The sequence below is a fragment of the Heliconius melpomene genome, chromosome 14 (genome assembly GCF_056956725.1).
Source record: "Heliconius melpomene rosina isolate 202511_hmr_F chromosome 14, ASM5695672v1, whole genome shotgun sequence".
NCBI lineage: Eukaryota > Metazoa > Arthropoda > Insecta > Lepidoptera > Nymphalidae > Heliconius > Heliconius melpomene.
In genome coordinates this window covers 5,578,974-5,601,248 of record NC_140402.1, presented here as the reverse complement: position 1 = coordinate 5,601,248, position 22,275 = coordinate 5,578,974, and the positions used below count along the sequence as shown (strand labels likewise).

The 22,275-nt window shown below is 33.9% G+C and overlaps 1 protein-coding gene across 3 annotated transcripts; it reads left to right on the top strand.

The window, feature by feature from the left end:
- The first annotated feature begins 721 nt into the window (after positions 1–721).
- Positions 722–22,191, top strand: nompA (no mechanoreceptor potential A). Of its 3 annotated transcripts, none has more exons than XM_085197076.1 (23): positions 722–1,051; positions 7,294–7,403; positions 7,711–7,796; positions 7,890–8,148; positions 9,050–9,331; positions 9,432–9,564; positions 9,910–10,052; positions 10,477–10,681; positions 11,925–12,037; positions 12,685–12,762; positions 13,104–13,805; positions 13,918–14,020; positions 14,266–14,369; positions 14,600–14,960; positions 15,360–15,520; positions 15,950–16,128; positions 16,483–16,622; positions 17,353–17,589; positions 17,861–18,011; positions 19,814–20,047; positions 20,629–20,804; positions 21,326–21,451; positions 21,781–22,191. In XM_085197076.1, exons 2-23 carry the CDS (start codon positions 7,337–7,339, stop codon positions 21,962–21,964), a joined length of 4,224 nt encoding a protein of 1,407 aa, XP_085053202.1. In that variant the 5' UTR covers positions 722–1,051; positions 7,294–7,336; the 3' UTR covers positions 21,965–22,191. The 3 variants fall into 3 exon arrangements, with proteins under 3 accessions (XP_085053202.1, XP_085053203.1, XP_085053204.1); XM_085197077.1 differs by having other exon boundaries at positions 723–1,051; positions 10,495–10,681; XM_085197078.1 differs by lacking the exon at positions 12,685–12,762 and having other exon boundaries at positions 724–1,051.
- Positions 22,192–22,275: the final 84 nt, after the last annotated feature.

Below are 22,275 nucleotides of genomic sequence, written 5' to 3'. Positions count from 1 at the left end.
TTATAAGTGTATTTTTTAAAATTAAAATATTAGTAAAGATTTTAGTATTACATTATTTTTGTATAATTTAATTGACTATAATAATTATTTTACTAGCTATATAGATAAATATATAAAAAAAACGTTTATTTTAATTTCCCTGGCCTTAAATTCACTGGTTTTAAAAGAAAAAAAAAATTGTACAATTATATTTTGTATTTCCAACCTTGTGATTTTTGATAAGTTTACGTGTGGGATGATCCCATGTGTATTTAAATAAGCATTACGTTGTCATTTAATAAAATCTGTGAACCGACCGAGCGACCTGCGAACAACATTATAGATCTTTGATATAATATACGTATATGACCGCACTGAAGGTCATAGCAGAAACAATATGATCATGTAATTAATACGATTATAATCTGTGGATGCATTTGGCGGGAACACGGCCGGTACGCCGCCATATTGAAAGAGCGCGACGCTACGCCTTTGTGTCCGGCTTCCGGAAAAGCGCGCGGTTTGGGGTCACTGAATTTATGTTTAAATATTTTGTTCGTTACTAATATAAGAAAAATTATATTTAAAAATTAATTTTCATATAAAGAAAATATTGAAATATGGAGTTAATTATTTGATTGTAACTTTGTAATACTTTAATCACAACTCACCATATCAACACCTTCAAATTGATACATTTATGGTAAGAACCACCTGCAGATAATTAGAAAAGCATTACCTAATATGCAACATCGTCTCCAAAAGCATTGAACTGTTAGCGTGGTTAACAGCCATCATGTAGGATGATTTCAGTTCGGTCACCGGTCACCATATCTATGGAAAATTAGCCATGCGTGGCGTTGGTGTGATTCGCTCGTACTGTTCTCCCATTGTCAGTCCCCCCCTTGATGTAATTTAACTGAATTATGGTGTAGAAATATCCACAATTTGGTTTCGGCTGTCCAGTGGTGCGCCCGCAGGCTTGACTTGAGTGGACTGTTTTATTTGGACGCTGTGTTTCAAAGTGCTACGTGACGCTACGAGTTTGAAACGCCCTTTCTGAAAAGTTTAAGTGAGTAGCTGAACATATATACTTAATTATTTAAGTCGTTTGCTTTTGAAGACTTTTACACTTAAGAAAAGACATAATTATTTCAAATATTATTGATGACGCTTAAATATTAGTTGTTACAAAATTAAATGTAGATTAAAACCAGCACCTAAAACTGAAAGAATCTAAAATAACTATTATATTCATCTGTAGGTATCTTGTAGGTAACATATAAATAATATCTCAAGTCGGATTCGAACCTACATACCAGCTATGCATACATTTTAAAATATACTATGTACATATAATTTCTTGGTTTTCAAGTGATTTACTAATGTACATTATAAATATACTTTTACATTCAATATAGTAATTCGCATTTGAAACGCTCAAGTCTACATATTGTAAAAGGCAATGCAATATATTACCTCATAATTTTCTCCTCTCCATTTAATGCCTAGTATTAAAATAATTATTAATTTATTCCAAAATGTTAACAAAATTATTTAAATAAGTTATTTTATATGAGTTAAAACAGAATTTGGATAGACTATCGATTCTACAGACAGGCGTAGTACATGTATATTGTCTCAATGGTTTTGACGAATGTTTTTAATATGCTACTAAGCAATTATAATTAAGCGTGTTTTTATGATAATATTATTCATTCATCGGTTTCCATACCTCATAAGATAAAAACGGAACCCTTATAGGATTACATTGTTGTCCGTCTGACCGTCTGTCCACACCATTTATCTCGAGATTGTGTTGAGCTGAAATTAATATCGAATATTTAATTAAAGCACATTAAAGCACAGGAAATATCAAGTTTCTAATGCAACACAATCAAAAGATATTTTGTATGAAATTCTCCGTGTAATCAAAACCGGTCCGGGTACCCGTGGACCTACAGTTATGAAATTTGGCACGAAATGAGAACTTAAAATATATATATAAAGAAAAAATCCGAAAAGTGAAACTTTGTAATTATTTTGTAGAAAACAATAATAACAAAATGAGAATCCGCAAATTCAAGTTTTTCGTGGACCTACAATCGTAAAATTAGTACGGAAGCATCAGTTTTTTTACTATATCTCCAGTCGATATTTAGCTTTTTTCCTCTCACACCAATATTCCAGCGTTTACTTTACACCGTAAAGGACTATTTGCTTTAACAAATAATACTCAACTATTATTTGGCGAGCCCAACTTCATGTCAACGTTTACGTCCATTTATAATCTCAAGCTTTTGGTTTCAGTGGATTCTCTCTTAGTGCTCTCCTATACTCGTAAGGAAACCTACATTATATACATTTCAGCTTTGTATGGCCAGTAGTTTTGACTGTGCGTTGCAAATAAGTCCTTTAATCATAAAGGCAAGAATTTCACATTTTGTTGGTATACCAACTCCACTTGATAAACCATTTTCTTCATATCGTCCTGTAATTAGTTTACCATCGAACAAACTAAAGAAATGTTTTGTATTTATATTTCTATATTCGTATCATATTAGCAATTTTATCAGCTCATGGTACAGAGCCATTAAATTTGTAATTAGACTGAGAACTGTGATTAGCCATTCATATACTACGCATTACACACCAGACCGTTTATTATGCAACTAGAGCACATGCACTCTAAGTGGGAATCATTTTAAAGGAAATATTAAATACATAATATTTTCCTTAATTAATTGTTGTTTACTAATATTATGTGTTTGTTATTTAACAAGTAATATTTATACTAGTTTTTTATTTGATACAAGAAAAATATATTTTAATAGTTTTTGCTTTACGCGGCGAATTTCATATAAAATACAGCAAAAGCGATACATAAATGCTATATCTATTTATTGCATTGACTTGGAAGCTTTAATTTTTTCTGTACTTTAGAGACCTGAATATTTGAAATTAGTTTCAGCTTAATAGTAGGTTATCTGGAGATAATATCTCGAGTTTATACATTCAAAATCTATCTATCCAATAGTGACAAAGCAATATATGTAATGCTAGTGGGCCCGTGCGGGGCTACGCCCGCTTGAAATAGAAATATTAATTAAGAAATTGAAAACTAAACTTTCAGTCAATTCAGTAAAACAGTTGTATTAAAATAACTGTTACGGCAATTAGCAAATTTATCGAACTAAATACTTTAAATTGACATAACTTTTTTGTTTATGAACCGATTGTAATAAAATAAACCCTATATGTTTTCCGAAGCTTGCCAGAATCCAATAGTGAAAACCTCATCTAAATCGGTTTAGTCGATTCTGAGTTTAGCGATAACAAACACACAGATAAACATACAAAAAAATTAAAAATAATTGTTTTGGGTTCTAATAGGTTAATAAAGGTTCCCAATAACATTTTTTTTTAGATATCTTCCAAGTACAGACACCGACCCTCTTACGATTTTATTATAAGTATAGATTGATAAGAAGAAAGTAACTAACAGAGGTACATGCACCTTTATTGACTCCTCTTTTTCCTTGTTGTGACAATTGTACTATAAATAATAAGTTTTTTTGAAAGCACTTTCAATACAGTTAATTTTGATTGTATTGCGAAAGGATAGGGATAACAGTAAATACACTTTCCCACGAGCCCATCCTAGCCAATCCCATTTTTTACAATAGGTCAACAGTTTTCACACCATCGTTGTGCGTGATCGGTCATGAAAGAGTCCCCGTTAAGTATTTGATGAATTGGTTTCCGCATGGAGGAAATGCTATAGAAATACCTTTCTTTTCAAGTATTCTATTGATTATTTTTTTCATCTCATCAGCAAGAGATAGCATATAAACAAAGGATTTTTTATCTACATATGGCATTTATTGCACTTCTTATTGAGAAAGTAAAGATAATTTTCTCGCCAAAGTTAAATATTAGAAAGAATTGTTTTTTTTTTTAATTTTATATTATGATACCATAAATCTAATGTTTGCATTTTCCTTAGGAGAGTTAGGTGAGTTTCCTTTTGAATCTTAAGACTTTCTTTTTTAAAGAGATATGTCATTTAGATAGTTTATAAAATACATAAATCTTACATTTCTTTATTCTTTCTTTTCATAAGTTGGCAATTGCTTGCAATATTTTTTTTTCATCTTCAAGGTGCATCCCGCATGTAGAATATGCAGAGGGTACCTAGTGCTAAAACACTCCGCGCTTTGCCGAAACCAGGGCGAAAATAATGAATATATCAAACATTTCATTTCCTCGAGTGGGAATCGAGCCCATAACCTGTCGCATTTACAGCCTTACGCTTGTGTCACTGCACCTCAAAAATCCCAATAAGCAATAATGATACCAATATAATCTATACCTATACTTATAATAAAATAAGATAGATATTTAAAAAATTTTTTATTGGGAACCTTTATTAACCTAATCGAACCCAAATCAATGATTTTTAAAATTTTCGTCTGTTTGTCTATGCGTTTGTTATTGCTAACCTCAGAATCGAATTAACCGGTTTAGATGCGGTTTTCACTATTGGATTCTGGCAAGCTTCAGAAAACATATAGGGTTTATTTTATTACAATCGGTTCATAAATAAAAAAGTTATGTCAATTTAAAGTACTTAGTTCGACAAATTTGCTAATTGCCGTAACAGTTATTTTATACAACTGTTTTACTGAATTGACTGAATCTTTAGTTTTCTATTTCTTTATTAATATTTCTATTTCAAGCGGGCGTAGCCGCCACGGGCCCACTAGTCATTAATATAGGTAATATTAAGCTAGCCAGCGATGGTACAGATAACTGTTTGAAATTTAGGCTACGTCATTAGCCAGATAGATGACTCTGACGAGGACATCGGTCAGCCACAAAGCACAGGAAATAGACATCCGCTTTCCAACGGCACAATTTTTGGAAACGCCAAAATTTTAATACGTACAGTCCTTCACGCTTTTGTCATGTAGATTTCAATTTTATTTTCGTGTTTATTGTTATTTAAAATATTCGTGAATCATCTTAGTTCTATATTGTATACTTTTTTGGTATTATTTTTAATATGTATTAAATAAAATATTTATTTAAAATAAGATAAGATTAAAAGTCTTTATTACATACATACTTGAAAAGATACAATACATTTCAATCGTAAGATAAAATGCACAAAGATGGCCTTATCACTAAGTGATTTATTCTAGGCAACCAAATTCCGGAGGGATTCCATAAAAAAAATGTAGTTAAGGCCAGTAGTGGCGCAGAAGCACAAGTGTGTAAATGGGACAGGTTGTGTGTTCGATTTCCTTTTAAGGTAATGAAATATTTAACATTTTCATTTCTTAACATTAGGTACCCAGGTTTTCTCTGCCTCCCCTTCTATTTGTGGGGAATAGCGTGGAGCTAAAAAAATATCTATATAAGATTATTTAGTATAAGCAAATCAAGGATGTTTGCTTCTCTTGTAAAATTCCTCATTTAAATTATACCTTCCACTTTCTAAGCTATCACATTGCCTTACAAACTGGAACATTCAAATTAATATTCAATGACAATGTCATATAGCACTAGATCGGCAGACATTGTAACTAATAGTTGCAATTGAAGCTTTCCATTTAAAAATAATTATAATATGCAATTTGTAATGATTATAGCTATCTATTACCAACAAAACCTAACAGTACTTCAATTGTACCTGTAATATACGAGTTTTTAAAATATAAATCAGTATTCCTTTGTTGCAATCATGATATGTCAATATTTAATGGCAAATAAGAGTAAATACGACTGGCAGTCATTATTTTCATTGTGATATGACTGATAATATTGCTTTGCGGTTTTGAATCCCGTTATTTGACAATATCATACTGTAGTTTAATTATAGTTGTATAGGTTTGCATTGTACTTGTTTATTTAAATTTAATTTATCGATTTTTTTTATAACTTGCTTATTTGGAGAAAGTTAAAATTAAAACCTTTAACTATCGGAAGTAAGGAGATGAAATATTTAAAATTTTCATATTCTCGCTTTGACGACGAGGCAAAAGCGCGGCTTTAAGTTCTACCACTCAACACGCAATGCCATCAGAATTTGGTGAAAAGTGGAAGACGAAGTGCCTTAACACTAGGTTCTCAGGTTCCCTCTGCCCATCCTGCTTTGTGCTTGGTATAGCGTGAACCAAATGTCTGTAATAATAATAATATCTTTATTGAAATACTTATAAGATATATAATAGCTGGTTGAGGTACTATCCTCTTAGATGGGTTACAAAGTAGCCCGTAGTAAAGAGTAACAGTGCCGTGTTCCACGGGGGGTTGAACTGAATGAAGTGTTCCATACAAACATAGAGGATTATTTCCAAAAAAGAACCCGTTTTTAGCTTACAAAGGAAGCAAATTATTTTGAGTTCAACCTATCATGATGGCAGAAGTTATTTTAAATAACCGCTATGTCAATATACATATAGATAGACAATTATATATGTATATACTGTAGATATTTGATGTTACATGAAGCAAAATATTTATACAACCTTGCTCCCGATTGTACCTACATTCATATGAAGCAGCCAACCGATGATTTTGCATCGTGCTTATGTCTATGTGTCATATTCTAATATTTTCTACATATAGAAAATTTGTATGATAATGTATTGTTTTAAGATTTTTGTGTATGATATTAATTGTTGTGGGTTCGATTCCCATTCAGCATATAAAATATTTAATATTTTCATTTCTTGGCTCTGGTGTCGAAGCCTGGCGTTGAGTTCGACCACTCATTACGCAATACTACCAGAATTCGGCGGAAAGATGGCAGTGACTGGGGTGTCTACCCTCTGCCTATCCTGCTATATTCGGGATACAGTGTGAAGCTGAAAAAAAATATTTCTACATTTATTTTCTTTGGTATAAAATTGTATACTCATGCTTATTTATTTGATAAATAAATGTTAGTAATTTGCTTTTATTGTTTTGTTCGTTATCTGACGATTCTATTCAAATATTGATATTATAGAATGAGTACTTCTGTTACAGATAAACAAAGATAAAGATATCAGATTTGTTGGTTCATTACCCTTAATTATATATCTTTATCTTCTACTAACTTAGATTAACCTTGAAATACCGAGATATTGTTACAAAATTAGTCATAATAAGGTACTAATTCACACTTCACACATTCACACAAACACTTCATTAAAACAATCTAATAAATTAACTTAAAAAAAGGTGCTTTTAAATTAAGATTTAAAGATTTGTTAAGATAATCCGTTTATTTAATAGATTTATATATATTACGTTTTATATTGCAAGAACCTTATGCGACGTCGGTGACGCGAAGACTAGAAACAAGAAGATGAAGCCCCGGGGGGCGAGCGTCATGCACGCCTTTACTGCTCTCACCATGCTCACTATGGCTAATGGTATGTTGAGTGAGTTTGGATCTAATTAAGGCCAGTGTGGCTGTAAACGGATTGGTTGTGAGTTCGATCCTATTCGAGGAAATTAAATATTTATTTAGATTTGTATTGTCATTTCTTCGCTTTGGTGTCTAAGCAAAGTGCGGCGTTGAGTTTCGCGACTCAACGAGTCAGACTTCAGAATTCGGCAGAAAATGAGGAACGGAGTGTCTTAACTCTAGGTTCCCATTACGTACCAGGCTGAGTGCGGGATATAGCGTGAAGCCAATTTTTTTAGATCTATTTATACTTAATTAATTTCCGGTTACAGCTCAAACTACTTGTAACCAAGGAATGGGGCGTGTTATGTATGAGAGATTGCCAAATCAGCAGCTGCATGGATTTGATGATGATGTGGTAAGTGTTCATGAAGAATTAGGTTGTATGTATGCCAAATATACTAAATATTATAAACACTTAAATGATCTATAATAAATCATTCTGTTTAAGATACGTGAAACAGCCCCCCCTTTTCGAGTTCTTGAAAAATGTCAGGATTTATGTTTGCGTGATCGCTCTGGAAATAGTTTGGTCAGGACTTGTAACTCTATTGACTTTCAACCTGGGGCTCGCATCGCTGCGTTTAGTCCAGAACCTGAATATGAGGAGTCTACCTGCTACTTGACACGTGAACAGGCTGCACCTGAGGGTATTGGGACCCTCATGATCGTCCCAAATAGCGTTCACTTTAACGAAATCTGTCTTACATGTAGGTATTTTTTCAGTTTGTTATATGTATTAACCATTGTTGTACCATTTGCCGTGCCGTTTCTCTTTTTTAAATATTAAACTAATTTACGTTTATTGAGCAGTAAAGTTTTTTTGTTTGTCTTTTTGGTAGCATAATTAACTAAATTGACTATTCAAATAATTTTGCATTATTTTAATTGCTCCCATTATCGTGGTGAATTTAATTAAAAAATCCATTTATTTTTAATTATACGTGTACGTGTATATATTTTATTTATTCTATAATTCTTAAAAAAAGTTGAGTATATCAGTTGGCCTATATTGATATTATACTAAACCTAAATCACTTTTATCTTTTTTGCCAGAATGTCATGATATAACAATATGATTTTCGATACTATAAATATTTTATCAATTGCAATCAATTGCAAATTTAAAGGATTTAAGCTTCGTTAATGCTCTGATAGGCACCTACTCGTACTTTCACGCTAATGTTATCACTCTATTAAAATGCATCAATCATTCTTATCACGACACCTCCCGCGAACAATGCTTATTGTTTAATGTTCATATCGATATTGAGACGACACATGCTTACATTTAATGTATTTCTTATATTTTAAAATAAATTCGTATATGTTTTTTTAATATACGAAATTGATGAAAAGTTCGCTATTAGACCCCCCAGGTACGAGGATCAAAAGTTCTCCTAATTCTCTCCTTTGTTCCCGGGACTAAAAGTGGACTTTTAATCATGGTGGAACAAAAATTCGCATGTGCACATGGGAAAGGCAGAAAATGGGTAACGGAATTAACACCAGATTCCGTCTGCTTACTCTGATGTATGCAGCGTGACGCTTAAAAATAAAGAACATTTGACTAGTCCTAGGTGCCTAATATACTATTAAATTTATTTACAGCAAATCGTCCGGAACGTGAATGTCCATCACGTCGATACGTTTTCGAACGGCATGCCCGCAAACGACTAAAGCTACCGCCATCAGATCTCAAAGAAATAATGGTCGCTAATAGAACAGAATGTGAGGACAAATGCTTGGGTGAATTTAGCTTCGTTTGTAGGTCAGCCACTTATGATTCTGCTTTGAGGACTTGTTCTCTAAGCAGGTTTACCAGAAGGACACACCCAGAACTATTAGAAGATGACCACAACGCTGATTATTTAGAAAATACATGTCTGAACGGTAAGATTTATTTTAGAACTTGTATAATCCTGGTTTTTTTTTATTTCAATAACCTAAAAATAAATTATTCTAACTTGTATTTGTGTTAAATTTCGTATAGCGGAGCGACGCTGTGACGGCCTCGCTGTTTTCATTAAGGAGGAGAACAAACGTCTCGGAGGACCTTTCGAAGCCGATGTCTTCTCCAACATGACTCTCGATGAATGTCAATCTATGTGTGTGCGTGCTGAAAAGTAAGTAGCTGAAGAGAAGACTTCATATTACATTTAGCTAATTCCTATCTATTTTGTTTAACTCTACAACTTAGCTATTAGATAACTTAAGATTATTATTAATAACTTAGATATTCCATCTTAGCTAAAAGAGGATTTTAATATTATGTTTAAAAAAAATCATAATTAAATCTGTACAAAAGTTAATTAAAAAACTATATACCTTATATTTTCTAAATAACACCTTTTGAATATGTATAACGAGAGAATATTCTATGGATAGTGACATTAAAAGTTTTCATTTCAATAACAAATAGTATGTTTACTAGTCCATTATAAGTTTGTGCTATATTTGCGACATATCAGATATTTCTGCCGTTCGATCGAGCACGACGCAATGACCCGCCAGTGCGTGCTATCTGAGGAAGATTCGGTCTCTCAAAAGGACGACGTGACTGTCAGCGCATCGCCCACACACCACTTCTACGATCTCGTTTGTTTAGATAATCGTAAGTAGAATGTCAAGATAATATACAATATTGTTTTTCAAACAATCTCATATATATGTATATTTCTTCTTAAGTAAACTAACGTCTAAAGGAGGTAATATCTAATGAATATATACAAGTAAGTAAACACAATGACACCTATTTATAGATTAAAAATAAACTATGTTTACGAAAAATATAAGCAGAACAAATAAACACAGTTAAGATCAAAGTAAATATTTTGCACTGCACTTTAATTTCGCTTAACAAACATTGTACTCAAAACTTTATTAATAAACTGACTAAAAGTAAATATAACATAAACTAATTAAAAGTAATATAAACTGACTAAAAGTTATATAAATCGACTAAAAGCCAACTAAAACTAATATAACATAAACTAAGTCTAATAAAGCCACAATAAGGTTTCTCCCGCAATGATCAGTCTCTCACCGGGTGACAGCTCGCGGCACCGAGTACCCTGACAACAGCGTGACGTCACACCTGTTCGCACCGGGCCGCCGCCCCGATACCGCCTTCCAGAGGTACCGGAACAGCCGCATCACGGGGGAGTTCCATTCTGAGATCACGGGGAGGTCGCTGAGCGAGTGTCTGGATGAGTGTTTGAGGCAGACCAGCTTTCAGTGCAGGTATCATATCTTTTATAGCTTTATTGTTCTAGGGTAAGTCGAAGCGATGATTCTGCAAAGCATTAGTCGATTGCGATTGCAACTACCGTATAAATAAATATTTGATCTGATAAGCATGATGTGTTTTTTTCTTCATGCTGTATTCCATACTTAGCAGGGTAGGCAGAGGGAACCTAGGAGCCTAGTGTTAAAACATTACGCCTATTATTTATTCAATAAATAATACGCTTCTGTTCCCCAATTTTCGCCGAATTCTGGAGGCATTGAATTTTCACGGGCATTTTTTTGTACATACAAGGAGAGACCTCATAAAATGTTTATTTTAAAATTACAATATATCTTTTTGATTTTTTTTAGAATTTTATATAAAAATCAAAAGTTACTTGAAAATATTGTATGTAATTTCCTTTGAGCTAATCAATGTAGTATTTACGCAAATGGTTTTTTATCGTAATGCGTGTCCTACTTTAAAACTATGTACGAGTATAGTTCAAAAGATAAACAAGTTAAATCTAAACGTGCAATAACACGTTATATACGATACGCTGATATTGAGAAAATTCTATAAATAACTACGAGTACCTACATCGATACGTCGATCCATACATCGATATGGGTTTTCAATAAAGAATTTTCTTTTAAGATTCATTTTCATTTTAGGATTTTCTTTATATTGTTTTTACTATAATGTTTTTAATGCACCTCTGGTGCACATGCGCAAATTGGTGGAAAGCGGAGAACGGAAGTATCTCATTGTGAATGGGCTGTCTTAACACTAGACCCTAGGTTCTTACTTTGCTATAATAATGCCAATAATGAAAAAAAATGCTTCAGATTTCAGTATTTATAAATAGTAGGTACCCCCCAACTGCCTCCTCGGAGAAGCTGTAGGTCTCCTCGGAGAATAGTAAAATATCATAGAAATTATGCGATTACTTTTAAATCAATTAAATGAATTTCCATATGTAATAAATAAATGTTAATTATTATAAAATATGCAAGACTATGTAATAATCTATATTAAGCATGGCTAGACTGTGTTTACAAATATAATAAATATGGCCAACGCCATGTGCAATGTACTTTTATAATAATCGCTAAGTTCAATGACCGATTACTTGACATACATTTGTTTCCATCGATGGTACTAATAAACAAAGATTTATTGAATTATATGTAAATAAATATTCTCGAGTTAATTTTTGTACTGTAAATTATCGATACAAGGAAAGTATGTGTACAGGTCAGCCGTGTACAGCGATCGCGCAAGGACATGTAGGTTGAGCAGATACAACCAAAAAGATGGCATGCGTTTGTTATACGATCCGGACTTCGATTACTACGAGAATCTTATGCGTAAGTCAATATTTCTTATTTATTTTATGGATTTTTTTATAAGTATTTGTTTTTTATTTTATTCTGTCTGTAATCGGGACGGTTGTGGGTACAAATCTGCTTGCGAGAATTGCGAGTAATTATATTCATTTCCTCGCTCTGATAAAAAGACAAAATGCGGCGTTGAGTTTCGGCACACACGCTATTGAACTTGGGTGATGCGTGAGGAAAAGAGTATCTTAACACTAGGTTTCCTTTGCCAGCCTCAAAAAAATATATGACCTAAAATAGTATAATACATATATGTAGAAATAAGTACTGATATGAACAGACATTGTATTTCTATATATGGCTCGGTGTCCCAGCGGATGGCATCAATAAAGATCGACGGCTAACATTAAGCCGATGCTATTATAGAGCTATATTTGCGTAGTACTCCTTAAGTGGTCAATTTGCATAACTAAACCACGTGACGTTGGGACCAATGAGTACGGAAATAGAACTTCGTATTGGATTAGAGATATATTATGAAGGGTGGATCAAAATCAATTGGAATATGTATTTTAATTATATATAGGTACATAAATATTAAATATCGTAATCTATTTTGAAATGAGAAAACAGCGCTAAAATGCATTAAAATAAATTGGCAAAAATTATTGTGTCAGATCAACTAGTTAGTGGAGAAACTGACGCCGGGGGTTCAGGAGGCGGATCGAAATCGTCTTGGGGGTCAAATTCAGCAGGTTCGATTGGCATGGAATTGTTCTATGTAGATTGCGTACTCGTAAAATTTTTTATATACACATAGAATATTGAAAATTGCATGAAAATAATGTTTAGAATATTATCTGTGCTTATATTTTCTGTTAAGTTAGTCTTGGTAGATATTATGTATTTGGTTGTAAGTTAATTTTAAAATATCTTTTTTTTTGTAGTGTAGTATGTAGAAATTATGTAGCATTTTATGTAGATTAATTTTATAGTTTAACACAAATGTAGAATTTAATAGCACGTAGAGAACCTCCTCAGTAGTCTATCCCAAATTAAGTATTATTTTTACTAATGAAAACATGAAATTTTCAAGGTGGTAGTAATAACGGAGATCGAGACAGATATCCGCCCGGCGTAGACCGCTATCCGGACGACGATCGCTATTACGAGGACGATCGCGACCGCGACCGCTACCCCTCGCGGCCGGACCGGTACCCCGACGACCGCTACCCGGCCGGTCCCGACCCCTACCCGGACAGATACCCGGGCGACCGATATCCAGCAGACAGATATCCGGAAGATAGATACCCACCTGGCGTAGGTCCCGACAGATTCCCATCCGACCGATATCCTCCACCCTCAGATAGATATCCTCCCGGTGTTGATAGATATCCCGCTAGATATCCGGATAGAGACCGGTATCCGGATCGAGATCGATACCCAGTAGACGGACGATACCCTGTTTATGATTCTCCAAATGACATTGGTAGATATCCTCCTCCCGACAGATATCCCATTAGTAAATATCCTATAGACGTGTATCCTGACAGGCTCCCACCTGGACGGTACCCAACTGACAGGTATCCGATACCTGAGAGGGACAGATATCCCAGGCCATGGCTTAACCGTTATCCTGACAGATACGACCAGGACCGCTATCCCGGAACTAATGATTGGGGTCGATATCCGTTCGATCGCTATCCAGTTGGTGTAAATCGTGATCCCGTACCATTGGGTGGCGATCGATATCCTGAGTTGTATGATAAATATCCACCGACTGGATCTTCATATCCTGGTAAGCATATCGTTCACAATAATATATTTAAAAGGAACATGTAAATATGCTATTTCACTATACTTTTTTATTAGTGACATAATTTATCTAGTAAATATCAATTATCATTCAGGTTATGGACGAGGCGGTCATTATGGTTCAGATTTTGCTTCTGGTGATCGTTTCCCAACTAACGATCGGTTCCCAGATAGAGGAGTTCGTCCTGGAGCTGATAGGTATATTTTTTTTATGTTTTATTTACAGTGCGGTCGACGAGACATGGCCACCCTGAAGCTATGCTTTGTAAATCTTTTCGCATTGTTCATTTGCGAAGATAATAATCAAAAATAAGAAAATTTCTATAATAAAATCTTTATAAACACTTATACAGCTAATTTCAGGACAAACACGACTCGTCCAGCGTACTATAGATGAAATTATCTATTATTTATGATTTTTAACATCTGCATTTATTTCTTAGATATCCAATAGAACCAAGGCCTACATTCGGTGTGAGACGACCAACGGATAGACCTGGAGGTTACCGCGGTAGCTATCCGCCACAAGGTTTAGATAGGCCGATAGGTAAGTTGGTTTTTATAAATAAATAAAATTTTAATAAAACTACATAAGATACATTGTATTTTATGGTCTTATTATATGTCTACATGTTAATTTTTAACTGACACTAAAAAAGGAAGTTATGAGTTTTACATGTTGCACATATGTGTGTATGTATATCATAACGTTGAAATTGAACGTAGGTTTTCAAGTAAGGATGACTTTTGGAAACTAAAACCTAACATTTTATATAGGAGGTGGAGGTTATGGTGGTTACGAGCCAGACGGACCGATAGGGCCAGCAACTGGTCCTGTTAGCATTCCTATTGGTAACGGGATAGGTGGTCATATAGGAGGTCCACTAGGAAGTCCTATAGGAGGACCAATTGGAGGTCCAATAGGGGGACCCATCGGTGGACCAATAGGGGGACGACCTCCAATAGGCCAAAGGCCGTGGCAAGGATCCCGATGTGAGGAGGATAGTTTCAGACAAGTTGGTAGACAAAGGATGCAACGTCGGTTTGTTCGTCGTTTCACAACAGCTCAGTCGCTAGCGCATTGTCAGCGCGAGTGCATTGAAGCGAGGGACTTCATCTGCCGTTCGTTCAACTACAGGTAAGCGTGTACTTATTTACAAAACGTATAAAAAAATTAACGTATCGGGATTTGATCCTGCGTCTCTTGGAAACCGTCCAAGGAGTCTGACCTTCTGACAACAAACATCGAAGTTTATTTTTTATATTTATTTGTAAATTAATTTGAGAGAGAGTTGAGAACGAATTATCTTCTACACTTTACATTCTCTCTGTCTACCAAGCAGGGACAGCAGCAAGAACCTAGTGCATGCATACCAATGCAGAATAAAGCGTGAAGATGAAAGAAAAAAACTACTGCTTTCAGCTAGGCTTATCTTCTATGCCACTAAGCGTGTGGTCTTCCATACGTTATGATATTTTTTATTACTGACGTTTACCTTAATAATTATAATAGTATTAACCTTCCGAGACATTCCAGGGAAGGAGCTTACGGTGCAGAACCGCGTGACAACTGCGAACTGAGCGACCGCGACACGCGGGAGCTGGACGCCGCCAACCCCGCGCACTTTGACAACACCGCCAATGAATACGATTTCTATGAACGAGCTTTGGGACGCATTGCTGATGATTGCTTGGATGGTAAATTTAACGTATTTTCCCATGTTGTAATTAACCATTGTGTCCATAGGGGCACTACAGTTATTTAAAAAATAAGACAAAGGATATCTATCATTCAAAAGAGAAAAATATTCTGATTCTGATGTAAATTCTCATAAAAAAGTGATAGTTATTATGTAAAAGTGCCACGATGTTGTTATAGCATATTTTTTTTATATTTCCCGAGTTTGAGAATCTATTTAGGCTTTCAGGCACGTGGATTAGTGCTTTCAAATGTCTAGGTTGCATACATATATGTTTATCTACAAATTTCGTAGGAGCGAAAAGACATATTGGGATCTTCTTAATTTAAATGTAATATATTTCAACTTAAGGAAGAACTGAATTAAAAATATGCTTAATAAATACAAATAAAAAAATAAGCTAAAACATAACATCAAACATTTATAGTGTCACAAGTTTGCAATGAAGACGGCATGGAGTTCACGCTTCGACTTCCTGAAGGCTTCTACGGGAGGATGTATACTTACGGGTTTTACGATCGATGCTTCTTCCGCGGTAACGGCGGTACTAACAACGTGTTACGGATAACCGGGGCTCACGGCTATCCGGAATGTGGGACGCAACGAGTGAGTTTTATTTAGTTTTTTTTTTATAAGTAAAGTAATGTCGCTTTTTTTATCTGTTTTTCTTTTATTTTTTTTTTATTTTTATTTATTTGATATTATTTTAATATAACTTTTTACACAATTGCATCTATATTGAATATGGATCGCGAGAGAGGAGAATCTCTTCTTTCAATACAGTTTTATTTATTTCTTTATCTAATAGTTTATTTGTTATTTATGTACGTATTTTCATAATTAAATGTTTTATGTTGGAAAAATCAAAGTGATATAGTAATAATAGAAGTTCAATAGTAACCAAAAATAATATAAAGGTTTACAACTTGTTTTTTTTTAATATTTAATACATTTTTGCAGTACGGAGATACAATGACTAATATAGTAGTAGTCCAATTTAGCGACAACGTCCAAACCTCGCGGGATAAACGATTTAACTTGACATGCTTATTCCGAGGGCCCGCAGAAGCTGTTGTCACATCCAACTATATTGGAGCTGGGTGAGATTTCTAATATAACTTTATTGTCTATTGAAAAACAGGAGAAAAACAGCAAAAAAAGTCATTGAACATTTCTTTGACCTTAAAAATATTATTATCATTTGTATATCGTATTTATATCGAACCTAATACCTGTTTTTCTATAGACACAGTAAATTTTGTGAATGTGAGGATTAACAGTTAACAGAACGTGTGGTTTACATTTGAGTGTGAGATTTCAGAGTTTTATATGAGCTTCTCTAGAATATTTCGGGCTTTAAGGTTTCTTTGAATTACTGTATAATATTATACTCTCTATATTTGTGTTACTTTTTTAGTTTTCGATTTTAATTTTTATGAAGGTTTTCGTGTGTTGAATTTTGTTTTTGTTTGGCGTTAATTAGTCGTGTAGGTATATTTGTGTGTATGGGACTTATAATATATTTTATGATTTTGAGTGCTGTTATTCACTAACAGCTACTAACGATGAACTTTGAATGAAATCTCTTAGCCTCTAACTAGTCTAGTCTGGTTTAACTGGTCTGAAAGCTATCTAAGTTCACTTTCTACAGTTGCTAGGCCAATTTGTTGCTAGTTAGAAATTTTATTTTCTATAAACTTTAAATTAATTAACATCTATATGTTTACAAAAAAAAATTCGTATCCAGATTTCATTCAAAGTACCAATAAATTTAAAAAAGCAATACAATCTTAAATCTAACAATAGTTTTGGCTACGACTTGGTTGACAGGTCCGGAAGTCCAATACCAATAGAATACCTACCAGAGGAAAGTTCCTTGAATTCGAAGGTCCGTTTACTAATTCTATATCAAGGAAGACCAACGACTACCATTGCTGTTGGCGATCCTTTAACATTTAGATTGGAGGCCCAAGATGGATATAATTATGCTACTGATATATTTGCAACTAATGTGATCGCCAGAGATCCTTATTCAGGACGTTCAGTTCAACTCATCGATCGGGTTGGGTAAGTATAGGCCAATTAAAATAGGTCTTTTTTTATTATTTTCTGTCGTTTGCTTACGTAAAACATAAAGTTTTTAAAATAATCTCTCCGTCAGTATGTTTAAAATTGTTATATATGGAAAATCGTATTTGAAATACGTTATGCATTCATGAATGGCATAAAACATTTCTATTTAGCGATGTTATTAATTCCAGAATTAGTATAATTGCTTCAAGAATTTTAAACATAATATTTGTGGATTATAAATGAAATGTTTGAATTATGTTTTAAGATGTCCAGTCGATCCAGATGTTTTCCCTGAACTGGACAAAGGTCGTAGCGGTGATTCACTTGAAGCTAGATTCAATGCGTTCAAAATACCCGAATCTAATTTCTTAGTATTCGAAGCTACTGTTAGGACGTGTCGAGATGGCTGCCAACCTGTAAGTTTGTTATAATTTTGGTTAATAATGTTTTCATTTGTGTTTTCTAGCGTATAATAAGAGTTTAAACACAAGACAAAGTCTTTTTGGTTGGAATCCGACTTTACTACTTTGTGTTCTTTTTTAAAATCAATTAGTGACCGACGTCGTGCAGTGGTTCTAATTGTTAACGCGGTTGTATTATCGATTCCTGTCTTAAAAAACGGGCGGAATATGAGGAACAGATCGTCTTAACATTAGGTTCCCTCTGTCCATGCGGCAAAAATCTTTTTTAAAATTTAATAGTAGGTATGTACTTGAATATGTCATAATACCCTGGGATCCGGCCGTTGTATCCTGCATATACGAGTTTTCTTAATTAAACCTATATTAATGAATAATACGTGATTAGTAGAACAGATTACACCTGGGTTGCCTGGAAGAATCCTGCCGCAATCACCTTTAATTACATTTTTTCGTAACTCCTTTTTGGAGAAAATTGCACCCATACGTTTTTTATATGAATCGCACATCATTTGAAAGATAATCGCATAAGGAATTGGAAAATTAAGGGTTGCCAGCTCTCAGTCTGCCGCAAGTCTAGGGTTGCCTGGTTTAAACATGTAACTAAATGTTAATAATTTGCACTCATGTGTTTTTTTAATGAATTATATATCAAATTAAAGCTTTTTTTTTTCTGAACACTATAAAACAGGGTTGCCTGGAAAATTCCTGCCGCAAACAGGGGTTGCCAGCGTTTGAAATATTTTATTCCGGTTCCGTTTGACTATGGGAATAGACGATGAAATGCGCGGTCTGCCTTATGTTTTAAAGTAAAATATTATATAATAGAAGGTCAATCTTAAAATCAATGTTTATTCTAATTGTTCACCTGTTAAATGATGATTTTAATCATATTAAGTACATGCAGAAAACTATTTAAAGAAGAAGGCAAAGGCAGAAGAAATCATCCTTATTTTTCAAGTAAAATAATGAATCTATAATATTGAGTCTTTGCAAAATCTATTTTCTAAATACTAATATTTATTTATTCATTTAAATAACCATTTTGAAACAATTAAATTATCTAATTAAATAAATGTTTACAAATATCGATCTACTATAAACTATTAATATACATCATGTTCCCTTAATATAATGAAGGGTGACCATTGTTGCGGATATTTTTTCTCAGTCTATAAGAAATGAAATTTTCTATAAAATAAATTGGTTATCCAAACATCCCTATACAATAAGAAAACAAGAATCATAATACAACTTATCATCGTACGATAGCTGCTTACGTCAATTGAGCTTAATAAAAATATAAATAAGTATGCTAAATAATAATAACTTGGGGTTAACTCCAGGTTATCTCAATATAAACTGTATTTGTGAAGCTTAAACAAACATGCCTTGTTTGTATTCATAATTCTAATAATAAATAACAAGGCTTAATTATATATATATCATATTATATTATTAAAGAGGCTAGTCACAGATAGATTGTGGGTTCGATTATCGCTTGAGGAAATTATTTATATTTATTAAATGAATATTTAACATCTCTATTTCTTCGCTCTGCTATAGAGGCATAGTGCGGTGTTGAGTTCCTCCATTCAACATGGAATACCTTCAGAAGTGGGTGTGGCGTGAAGCTGGAAAAGATAGTCCGGAAATATCTGGGAAATGGTGGAGTTAAATCCTAATCTACACATCAGAAAAATATAAATTAATTATGAAATAATTGCTGCGTTCTTAAAATTCACAATTTAATTGATAAAATATAATATACACAATCAAATATAATATTTCTTCTACAGGCATATTGTCCAAGTCACACAGGTCGCTCTGAACCCTCATTTGGTCGCAAACGCAGAGAAGTAAACTCAACCGAAATAGAAGATACAGAAGTAAAAGAAGATGATCAAAAAGCAAACAAGACAGACAATAAGAGTGAAGCGTCAGTATATAAAGTGTCGTATGAAGAAGCTAAAGTTGATAAATATTTGAAGGATGAAGTAGAAACGCCCAGCCATGTTAGGAAAATGATTGAAGTAAGCATAGTCTTTGTTATCTTATTTTATACTTATATTCAAAATTATATTTATCCTAAAGTAAATATGTATCTTAATTGCTAATTTAGTACGTATAGATGTTTGTATGCAAATTAAGCAAATATACAAAAGGTTGATTTTAACAAGCAGAGAAATGGTGGAAATGGAAAAGTAGGTACTTTCGATTTTTTAAATAATAAAATGAACATAAATTATCAAAGCTTTTAAAAATTATCTTCTTTGTCGTAATAAAATACGTCAGAAAAAAATATATTTTCTAAAGTTGGCTTTAATTATAAAAGAAATAATTGAATTTGACGCAGACCGCAGACCCCGGCCTAAGGGGCTGAGTTAAAGGTGATGGTTGGCGTCAGATTCCTACTCTGAGGAATGCATAATTATTTATTAATATGTTTATTTTGTTGTGCTGCTCTGGAATGCAAAGCGCGACGTTGAGTTCCGCTACTCAAGACGCAACACTTTAAAATATCGGCGGAAAGTCAGGAACGGAGTGTCTTAACAGCAGGGAGGCGGAGGTTTCCTCTGTCTATTCTGCTAAAAACCAAATTCCAAAAAACCAGGTGTTCGACAACCGCAACGAGCTGCTAGAAGAAAACGCAGCAGATTCAGCACCGGTGGTGGTGGAGGTGGCCGGCGTGTGTGTGACGTCACAGCACTACCGCGCGCTGCTCGCCGCGCTGTGCGTGCTGCTCGCGCTGCTTCTGGCGCTGTTGTGCGTCGCGCTCTACGTCTACAAGTTAGTCATTCATTTATTAAACAACGAGATGGTCATTTTGTAGATAGTGGAACTAGAAAACGCAAATAAAAATATAATTATGTTCCAGTGCAACATTATGAATGTTTATAAACACACCAAGAATAGAAAAATGTATAAAAATTGGCAAGAAGCAGAATTCGAACCCGCGTTTCTCTGGAATTGTCCAAGCGATCTGAATACTAAGCCTTATGTTATTTTTATAAAGCAAAATTCGAAATTCTAACAAATTACTTAGATAAATTGTAACAATTATAAATTATACAATATTGGCCGTATTGTAGCTGTAACGACGAGATGGTTGCACAGACTAGTTTTTAATATTGTTGTTACTTTTAATACCTCATATTACTTTCCCGAATAAACAAAGCTCAAAAATCCAAAACCCCAATTTCAGGTGGGGCCTCAACTGGTCAACTGTACTGTATAAGCATTTCATAAAGAAATATATAAACGTTTTTTTAAAACATTTTTCCAAAACAATTGCTTTTATTTATCCGTAGGCGCTACTGGCGCGTGGTCCGCAAGAACATAGAGGTGTCAGCGCCACGAGCCGCCGCGCCCGCGCCGCGCCCCACACGACCCTCTCTGTTCTCCGCTTCACATTTACATAAACCATTCTCTTTAAGGTATTTATTACTTATTAGTTTTATTTTCTTTTGCTTTACGCTGTATTCCCCACACCACAAGGTAGATGCAGAGAACCTAATGTTAAGATTCTCCATTCCCCATTTTCCGCGTGTTGCGAGGTCGAACTTAACGCAGCGCTCCACTTCGACACCGGAGCAAAGAAATGAATTTATTAAACATTTTATTTCCCCAAGTGGGAAACGAACCCACAACCTGTAGACTATGTGCCCCTGCTCCGCCATGAATTAATTATTATTATTTTAATGTAAGACTTAATTTCCTATTTAACTAATTTACATTTACTAATCTATAAATCACTTATTTTTAGCGGATTAGGCAGAAATTTCACTGAAATAGGTGAAGAGGCTGGATCATCAGGTCGTCTGGCGAACGCGTTCGACGACGGCAGCGAGCCAATTTACACGGACCCCTCGTTATTCGAACGTTCCAGGTCTCTAAGGTCTTTGCACTCACTGGATTTGAAGCCGGATCGTCGCGAACGTCACGCATAAAATGATAAACGCCTTCACATTTACATATATACTGTAACTATATCTAAAATAATAAATACTTATACTAAGACTTATTCGCCTAAACATGCTCAGTTTCTTATCCGTCCAAAGAACTTTATATAGAATTTAATTTTGTATTATTTTTTATTTTATTTAACTTCTTATTTCTACTGTTTTGTAATGTTTATAATAAGTCAGTACTAATGAATAAATTTTACAGTGATTATTGTGTGAATTTTATTTACCATCCTTATTCCTGTTAAATTAAATTTAGTTACTTTTAAAAACAAAATTGTCAAGCTTTTTCTTTC